At 51.0% G+C, this 10,368-nt stretch overlaps 1 protein-coding gene across 1 annotated transcript in view; it reads right to left on the reverse strand.

Annotated features, from left to right (window-relative positions):
• WDR26 (WD repeat domain 26) overlaps positions 1-2,705 on the reverse strand; it is a 51,732-nt gene extending 49,027 nt beyond the window's left edge. Inside the window, exon 1 of the mRNA XM_077282187.1 lies at positions 2,274-2,705. Within this exon, the coding sequence (XP_077138302.1) occupies positions 2,274-2,563 (290 nt within the window). The 5' untranslated portion in view covers positions 2,564-2,705. The remainder of the gene's footprint in view (positions 1-2,273) is intronic.
• Between the last annotated feature and the right edge of the window lie 7,663 nt (positions 2,706-10,368).

Raw genomic sequence — 10,368 nt, forward strand, 5'->3', positions numbered from 1 at the left:
CAGCAAGACAATGGTAAGGGGGGGTCAGCAGTCTGCAAGGCGATGGTAAGGGGGGGGTCAGCAGTCAGCAAGACGATGGTAAGGGGGGGGGGGGGTCAGCAGTCAGCAAGATGATGGTAAGGGGGGGCAGAGGTCAGCAAGAGGATCGTGTGTGGAAAGCAGTTTAAAGGGGAGGGGACAGATATGTCAGTGGCCACCTTGTTTCCGTCCCTTCCACCTTGTTTGTCTGCAGCTCATACTGTGCACTGGCAGTTTACTAGTTAATCCACTTGTTTACCGTCCTCTATAGGCGACCATCACAGGTCAGCAGTACCGGAGAGGTCACGGTCACACACATACTGCTCTGGTTACGTAATAACGTTGGTTTATCCTCCCTCAGACATTTACAGAGACCCCCAGGGTGTGAGGATTCCTCTATAAGCCTCCCCTCCCCCACATCTAAGGAGGCAGCAGTGCCCTCCCTCCCTTGTGTCAGCAGAGTAATAGTAAGTCCTCCTCTTCCTCAGCCACTACTGGATGTAAACATCACCCTCCCCTCATCACTGGCCAATTTTAACCTCTTATCGGCTGCCAAAAGGGAGAGGGGAAAAAAAAAAAAAAGGCAGCTTCTTAATCAACGACAAGATGGAAGACACAAAGAAGACAGAACATGTATGCGGAGGAGAGCAGACGGGAAGGCTCAGTGCTCACAGCAAACACACACTGCAAAGAGACCCAACCTGCAAATATGCAGGCGCAGATAAAGCAGGAGATCTGCAGACAATAGAGCTCAGCTCTGCCAGCACCACCGGCTCTGCTACAACACAGGCCGGAATAACGCAATAATGCACACCTCTGACACACCAGCAGTTATGGGGGGGCAGATACCCATAAAGAAAAAAAAAATCCCCTTTAATAGGTGCAGGGACCACCCTTCAATAGGTGTCAAACACCAACCCCACAGCATTTCCACTGATTTCATAAAAGGGCATTAGACAGTCGCCATAAATACGGGGTGCCCCTTTAAACTGGCATTAGGATTAGCCAGAGAATCTGATAATCCAGCACCTGCCAGACTGGTGCAGATTATAGGAAGGCAGATTTCTCAAAACTAAACCGGAGGCAGAAATTTCAGCCGTGGGCAACGGCGATGTGTGTGATCCCGCCGGCGTGGGCACGGGGAGTCCATGTGACACTTGAGGCCTCGGGACAGACAGGCCCTGCAGCTGAGCGATAAGCCCGGCTATAAACAGACACTGACTTCAGGCCACGGCGGCCCAGCCGGACGCACACACACGGACGGTGCCAGCTGTGTATGGACACGCCGGGCACCATCTGCTCACACCTCATGTGATAGGTCTATCTACCACTACGGAGGGGGCACACAATGGGCAGAGGGTCAGCTGTTCGCCCACATCAGGTGTCACTCACTGCACCGGACACATGGGGGAGGGGTAAGCTTCCAGGTGACCGGTCATGGCGGATCTATAGGATGATCAGACGCCGGATTACTGAGCATCTGAGACGGATCCACAAACATTACACAAAACGCAGAAATACCCACATAGAACATTGACACTAAATCTGCATAAATATACAGTTACAGCAGAGGACTAAAAAATATTCATTTTTGGGGGGTCCAAGCGCCAAGTTTTGATCAGAGGAGTAATAATATATTGACAGCACCATTTAATAAGTAGGGGTCCCATTTCTAGCACCAGTTAATAAGTAGGGGGTCCCATTTCTGGAACTTCTGTAGAAAAATAGGGTCCTCTACTCCCCTCCAGAAATAAAAAAAGGGGCCAAGAGTGACCATCCAGTGAGCGCAGAGTAGGAACTACTGAATACAGAGGAGTCAGAGGTGGCCCATTGGGGGCCGCAGATTGTTCCCCCCTTACCAGCCCATCCCCGGGATTACAGGTCACACATCAGATACAGATGAGACCCCCGGAGCAGCCGCCATGTCTGTGGTCCGTGGCCCCCGTGACTGGCAGCCATCCCCGGCTCCTCTTGTGACCCATCAGGCGGCAGGGTCCCTTCCGGGGCTCAGGGGCCACAGACATGGCAGCTATGAGAGCTATGGGCCTCCAGTCTGTGACATCCCCGGCCCTGCCTGTAGGGGGCAGCGCAGGGAGTAAACAATCCTCTTCTCCCTCCAGGCTGATGACGTCACACCTACTCGCTAGTCGCCCCCTCCTCTGACGTCACCCACCAGCCTGTTTACAAGCTGCAGATGTCCGCAGCACGGCGTGACGTCACCTGTCGGGACCGGCGCAGTGTCGCGACACACTCACTTGAGGCCCAGGCCGTGCAGGTGCTGTCCGATCAGGCGGATGACGTCCTCGTCGGCCTGGCTCAGCCGCTTCTTCTTCTTCAGGCCCGGCTGCTCGGCGGCGGCGGCGGAGCAGGAGGAGGAGGAGGAGGCGGCCCCGTTGCTGGTGCTGAGGAGGCCGTTACTGTGCGCCTGCTCCCCGCCGGGCCCGGAGGACGAGGCCTCCCCGTTATGTGAGGGGGACGCCGGGGCGCCGCTGTCCGAGCCCCCCGCACCGGCCGCCGCGGCCTGAGCTGCCCCGTTCGCCTGCATGTTTCCCCCGCTGGCTCCTCTACCGCCGGGAATGACCGATTGAGTCGCCGCCGCCGCCTCCTCCGAGGCTCGGAGCTTCTTCCGCGGGGGAGGGGTCGCTCGGCCGCCGGTGTCCGAGTCTGAGGAGGAAGCGGAGGCCAGAGTTTCCTCACCGAGAGCGGCCGTGGTTGGTGGCTGAGGAGAGAGGACACCGCGCCGTCCCCCTCCCGGGGTGTGGAGGCGAGGACTGGGGGGGGCGGGGAACGGGAGGGGGGAGATCCGCGGCCGCTGCTCGGCGGCTCCGGGGCTGTCACAGGCGGCTTCCCCCTCAGCTGCGGCACTAATGGAGTCCGAGCTGTGACGTCACCGGAAATGCCTATAGAGGCCGCGCGCTCACTTCCGGCTCTGCAGGAGGAGGAGGAGGGGGGAGCTGACAACACACAGCGCTGCTGCTGCTGCTGAGCGGGCGGCGTCACCGGGCGACACTCCCCGCCCCCTGCCGGGCTGAGCAGCGTCCGCCGGCCCCGAGCACTGCGACACCGCCTCTCCGGACCGGAAACAGCTGGCCCCGCGGTGCATGCCGGAACTTGTAGTGTTACAGCAGCGTCACTGAGGGGCAGAAATAGCCGCAGGCTTCTCCTGGACAGTTATCTCTATGGGACTACACATCCCAGAATCCATTATGTATATACAGTATATGTATAAATAAAGTTTATTCATTGCTGCATTAAAGTTTAGCAACTTTAACCCCTTCAGCAATTTTTTTTACCTCCCAAACAGAAAGCCATAACTTTTTTTTTTCTTATTTCCATCAGTGTAATTGTATCAGGGACAGTGGTGTATGTGTTATTTTATTTTTAATAGCGCCATTTTACGCTTTGCTATATATTAGACGCGGACGCGATCAGTAGGCAGCCTTTAAATATATATATATATACTAAAGCTCGCAAAATCAACAGACAGCCCTGGCACACCAGCCTGACCAAGGAACTGAGGCGAGCTTCCAGGGCTGCTGAGCGCAGATGGAAAAGATCCCACTCCAACGAGCACTTCATCGCATTCAAACAGTCCCTCACTACTTTCAAGACCGCACTCGCCACAGCTAAACAAACCTACTTCTCATCTCTCATATCCTCCCTGTCTCACAACCCTAAACAGTTATTCAACACCTCCAACTCTCTCCTCCGTCCCCCAGCACCTCCTCCCTCCCCACTTATCTCCGCTGAAGACTTTGCCTCATTTTTCAAGCAGAAGATTGATAACATCAGAGACAGTTTTGGTCAACAACCCCCAGAGCCCTTCCTCCCAGCTTCCCTACCCTCCACCTCCAAAACCAACTACTCCACCATTACAGAAGATCAACTCGCCACTCTACTCTCAAGATCGCATCTCACCACCTGTGCACTTGACCCGATCCAGCAGCGCCCCAGAGTCCTGGTCGTTGCAGTACTGTTGCTCCGCCACTAAGGGGGGCTATGGTACGTCTGATGGCACTGAAGGAGTTCATCTGACCAGGTATCACAGACACCAATACATTTCACAGTCTGGCCTCCAGGGGGAGCTAAGGGTGCTATGTATTAGGCCACTCCTCACAATCTGGTAAAACTGGGGGTTAGATAGGAAGTTAGACAGAAGCTGACTGGGTTGGAACCAGGCAACATCCTGTGGCAGAGGGTGTTGCAGGGGAAGATTCAGGGGGGTCCCTGTCAGGGGTGGGATCCTGACAAAGGCCTAGCGAACAAAGAACGTTACGGGACCGCGCCTGCACTTCATTGCGGCGGTATCTCAAGAAAGGACAAGAAGCGAGGTTTATTGTGGAGAGTGAGAAACAAGATCAACGCAACAAGGAGATAACACTAGTAGGAGTCGTGCTGTAAGACGAGGCAACATCCTACTGAGGCGCGTAGCCGGTGGCCGGAACGCCGAGGAAGTATTGGGCTCCAAGCATTACTTCAAACAGCGGCAGGACAGTTAATTATAGGCGGGCTGTCTCACCTAAATCACCTAAGAAGACATAGGGGGCAACTGTGGGAGAGGGGCGACGCTAGGGTCCCGGAAGAACTCCAGGCCTCCCCATCATACGGGTGCGTCCTAGCCATATCATCTGGGGGATGGAGAAGAACATCAGAACAGATACAAGTTGTGAGAAAGAAAACAGATATATATATATATATATATATATATATATATATATATATATATATATACACGCAGGGTATATATAGGTGTGCGCTGGTACAGATAACGGAGCGGATGATAGAGAATTGAATAGTGCTCTTAAAAGGGCTGAAGAACCTTTAAAAACAATTTAAATTTTAAATAACCCTGAATAAAGGTCTGACATTCAAAATGGGTGCTGCTAAGAACCCGGTGTCTTCACTTCAAAGAGCGTAATAGAAGCGTTCAAAAGATTTCTTCCTACCTCCGTTGTTGGCTGACAGTCTTAGACCTTGATTCTGTTCCAGAAACTTTCCGGCTGACAGTCGGTTGTTTGGTCCTAGCTGCACTTCGTACTCACTCTCCGGGGGTTACGGTCACGTGGCGATTACGTCACTCAGGTCCCGCGCACCGTTCGCATTCACCGCCGCTACTGCACACCGCGGTGGCTCTGCAGGATCCCGTTTCCACCCAGAAGACTCTTGGTGGTGGCTTGCTGCCGGCCAGGGCAGCCACCCGCTCATATCTCACATCTTACCTGCCGGAAAGTTTCTGGAACAGAATCAAGGTCTAAGACTGTCAGCCAACAACGGAGGTAGGAAGAAATCTTTTGAACGCTTCTATTACGCTCTTTGCTCTTTGAAGTGAAGACACCAGGTTCTTAGCAGCACCCATTTTGAATGTCAGACCTTTATTCAGGGTTATTTAAAATTTAAATTGTTTTTAAAGGTTCTTCAGCCCTTTTAAGAGCACTATTCAATTCTCTATCATCCGCTCCGTTATCTGTACCAGCGCACACCTATATATACCCTGCGTATATATATATATACACTCACCGGCCACTTTATTAGGTACACCTGTCCAACTTCTTGTTAACACTTAATTTCTAATCAGCCAATCACATGGCGGCAACTCAGTGCATTTAGGCATGTAGACATGGTCAAGACAATCTCCTGCAGTTCAAACCGAGCATCAGTATGGGGAAGAAAGGTGATTTGAGTGCCTTTGAACGTGGCATGGTTGTTGGTGCCAGAAGGGCTGGTCTGAGTGTTTCAGAAACTGCTGATCTACTGGGATTTTCACGCACAACCATCTCTAGGGTTTACAGAGAATGGTCCGAAAAAGAAAAAAAATCCAGTGAGCGGCAGTTCTGTGGGCGGAAATGCCTTGTTGATGCCAGAGGTCAGAGGAGAATGGGCAGACTGGTTCGAGCTGATAGAAAGGCAACAGTGACTCAAATCGCCACCCGTTACAACCAAGGTAGGCCTAAGAGCATCTCTGAATGCACAGTGCGTCGAACTTTGAGGCAGATGGGCTACAGCAGCAGAAGACCACACCGGGTACCACTCCTTTCAGCTAAGAACAGGAAACTGAGGCTACAATTTGTACAAGCTCATTGAAATTGGACAGTAGAAGATTGGAAAAACGTTGCTTGGTCTGATGAGTCTCGATTTCTGCTGCGACATTCGGATGGTAGGGTCAGAATTTGGCGTAAACAACATGAAAGCATGGATCCATCCTGCCTTGTATGGAGCATCTTTGGGATGTGCAGCCGACAAATCTGCGGCAACTGTGTGATGCCATCATGTCAATATGGACCAAAATCTCTGAGGAATGCTTCCAGCACCTTGTTGAATCTATGCCACGAAGAATTGAGGCAGTTCTGAAGGCAAAAGGGGTCCAACCCGTTACTAGCATGGTGTACCTAATAAAGTGGCCGGTGAGTGTGTATATATATATATATATATATATATATATATATATATATATATATATATATATATCTGTTTTGTTTTTATTTTTACAAACCTAAGGTGAAGGTTTGTTGGTACTGCAGCAGGTACAGGGAATAACGGTGACACTTTGCGCCACCATTCTTAAATTTTGATAAAGTTGTGAGAAAGAACATCAGAAACAGACACAACAGTTGTGAGGACTATCCCGTGGTGCTCAGCAGGGAAGTACTACAACACACAGGCGCTAGAAGGTAGGCACAGATTTCCACCTGCAAAGGAAACTCCGGATGTGCCTTCGGACCGGCCGGTCTCAGCCAGCCCTGTTAACCGTACTCCGGATTGAGGATCCTGAAGCCTTCAGTAAAGAGGTAAAGAGACTGCAACCCTGTGTCCTCGTTATTCATCGTGACCTGCACCACGCACCATCATCACATCTTTCATTGGACGCCCCTTAGCAGGGTCATGGACCAGGTCTAGCCACCGTGACAACCCCAGAACTGAGACAGAGAGGCCCGGTACCGAGTACCCCGCGGCCCTGCGATGGTGGGAGCGCTCCAAACTCATCCCACTTCATCCCAAACCTCACCACAGTCTTCATCCCAACCCTAACCCATCTCTTCAACCTATCACTAACAACTGGTGTTTTCCCCTCAAGCTTTAAACATGCCTCCATCACACCTATCCTCAAAAAGCCCTCACTTGACCCATCCTCTGTATCTAGCTATCGCCCTATATCACTTCTCCCCTATGCTTCCAAACTACTGGAACAACACGTCTACCTGGAACTGTCCTCCCACCTCTCTTCTTGCTCCTTCTTTGACCGCTTACAATCTGGCTTCCGGTCACACCATTCCACTGAAACTGCCCTAACTAAGGTCACCAACGACCTCTTAACCGCCAAGAGCAAGCGACACTACTCTGTCCTCCTCCTCCTGGACCTGTCGGCTGCCTTTGACACAGTGGACCATTCCCTATTACTACAGACCCTCTCATCCCTTGGCATCACAGACTTGGCCCTATCCTGGATCTCGTCATACCTAACAGACCGGACATTCAGCGTCTCCCACTCACACACCACCTCCTCACCTCGCCCCCTATCTGTCGGAGTCCCACAAGGTACAGTCCTTGGGCCCCTGCTCTTCTCCATTTACACCTTTGGCCTGGGACAGCTCACAGAATCTCATGGCTTCCAGTATCACCTCTATGCTGATGACACACAGATCTACATCTCTGGACCAGATATCACCTCCCTACTAACCAGAATCCCTCAATGTCTGTCCACTATTTCATCCTTCTTCTCCGCTAGATTTTTGAAACTTAACATGGACAAAACAGAATTCATCATCTTTCCCCCATCTCACGTGACCCCCCCAACGAACCTATCCATTACAGTAAATGGCTGCCCACTCTCCCCAGTCCCACAAGCTCGCTGCCTCGGGGTTATCCTTGACGCTGATCTCTCCTTCAAACCACTTATCCAAGTCCTTTCCACTTCCTGCCGAATTCAACTCAAAAATATTTCACGAATCTGTACATTCCTCATCCAAGAATCTGCAAAAACCCTAGTCCATGCCCTCATCATCTCCCGCCTCGACTACTGCAACCTCCTGCTCTGTGGCCTCCCCTCTAACACTCTCACACCCCACCAATCTATTCTAAACTCTGCTGCCCGACTAATCCACCTGTCCCCCCGCTATTCCCCGGCCTCTCCCCTCTGTCAATCCCTCCACTTGCTCCCCATTGCCCAGAGACTCCAGTACAAAACCCTAACCATGACGTACAAAGCCATCCACAACCTGTCTCCTCCATACATCTGTGACCTCGTCTCCCGGTACTTACCTACACGCAACCTCTGATCCTCACAAGATCTCCTTCTCTACTCCCCTCTTATCTCCTCTTCCCACAATCGTATACAAGACTTCTCTTGCGTATCCCCCCTACTCTGGAACCCTCTACCACAACACATCAGACTCTCGCCCACCATCGAATTTTCAACAGCAGAAAAAAAAGGCAGCAACACTTACCTGCCCATATCTTGGAACAAATGCACTGCAGGGTGCAGCCAGCCCATAAAGCAAGATATTAGCAACACAGGTGCAAAATACCAGATCAACAGCCACTCACCACATACCCACTCCTGGAGGGGGTGACTGCCCAGTATACAAATGCGAGACCTGTGTTGCTAATATCTTGCTTTATGGGCTGACTGCACCCTGCAGTGCATTTGCTCCAAGATCTGGGCAGGTAAGTGTTGCTGCCTTTATTTTCTGCTGTTGAAAATTGAATTTTTGTAGACCTTGATTCTTTAGCGGCTGTGCTATTTAGTTCACCTACCATCGAACCCTTCAAAAAGAACCTGAAGACCCACCTCTTCCGACAAGCCTACAACCTGCAGTAACCACCGATCAACCAAACCGCTGCACAACCAGCTCTATCCTCACCTACTGTATCCTCACCCATCCCTTGTAGATTGTGAGCCCTCGCGGGCAGGGTCCTCTCTCCTCCTGTACCAGTTATGACTTGTATTGTTTAAGATTATTGTACTTGTTTTTATTATGTATACCCCTCCTCACTTGTAAAGCGCCATGGAATAAATGGCGCTATAACAATAAATAATAATAATATATATATATTCTAGTACATTCCTGGATTTTTTTTTATTACTCATTCCAAGAGCCAGAAATATTTTTTATTTTATATTTAGTAATTTTATTGAGAGAGCTATCAGTCAGCTGCGCTGGGAAGAGCCGGGCAATGGCGGTGCCAGACTAGTCACCAGCAATCATCTCCTGGCCGCCTCTTCCCAGCATCACTGCCGGTGATTAATTAATTATACATGTGCTGCAGCAGCGCTGGGAAGAGCCGGCCAGGAGATGATAGCTGGTGACCGGACTAGTCCAGCAGCACCCCTGGCCGGCTCTTCCCAGCGCTGCTGCAGCACATATATAGAGGGAAAGATCTGTTAATCACCGGCAGTGATGCTGGGAAGAGCATACCTTGTTGCAATCTTGCAATTTTTTACAGATAAAACTTGTACATTTTATAGTGTATGGAGCTGTTCACATGTCCGTGTCTTTGCTGATGCACATCCGTGTATAGCACAAGCGATTGGACAATCTAAGCTTCAACACCCCTAAGGCAACTAATAAATACAATAAAAAGTGTTTAAAAAAAAAAAGAACACAAAATTTCAAATCGCCCCCATTTTGCATCATTAAAACTACTTTTTTAAAATACGCATATTTGGCATCGCTGCATTCGTAAAACTGTGATCTATGTAAAGAGTTTAGAGAAAATGAAGCTGTTCAGTAAACGGCATAACGAGAATAAAAACATCAGAATTACGTTATTTTGGCCTGTTGAAACATTGCAATAAAATACAATAAGAGGCGATCGAAGGATTGTATCTACCTCATAATTGTATTAGGAAAAATGTCAGCTCAGGGCCAAAATAATAAGCCCCAACCCAGATCCCAAAAAGAAGGAAGAATTGGAAGCATTCAAAGAGACCGGGATCAGGGGCGGATTATCAGAGGGTCAATATGGGCGGTAGCCCAGGGCCCAGTGGTGTGGGGGGGCCCTGGGCTACCACTCAGATTGACCCTCTGATAATCCGCCCGAGTGTGACTGAATGCCCGCCGGCGTTTATGTGCCCCCAGACCCGGTGGGCAGAGAGAGGGGGCCCGCATCGGGCCCCTTCTCATCTGATCACCGGGCCCCTTCCGGCGCTGCGGCGGTTTCCCATTGACGTGCGGGTGCGCGCCCACACGTCAATAGTTAACAACACTCGCCAGCCAATTGGAGGCTGGCAGCTGAAGTCGGCCGCAGCGCACACGTCGCCGGCGTCTGACGTCATTGTCAGTCGCCGGCGAGTGTGCGCTGCTGGAGGGAGCTCACCGCCTGGAGCGCTGGTCAGGTGAGGAGAACTCTTTT

Source organism: Ranitomeya variabilis, chromosome 2 (assembly GCF_051348905.1).
Source record: "Ranitomeya variabilis isolate aRanVar5 chromosome 2, aRanVar5.hap1, whole genome shotgun sequence".
In the NCBI taxonomy this organism is placed as follows: domain Eukaryota; kingdom Metazoa; phylum Chordata; class Amphibia; order Anura; family Dendrobatidae; genus Ranitomeya; species Ranitomeya variabilis.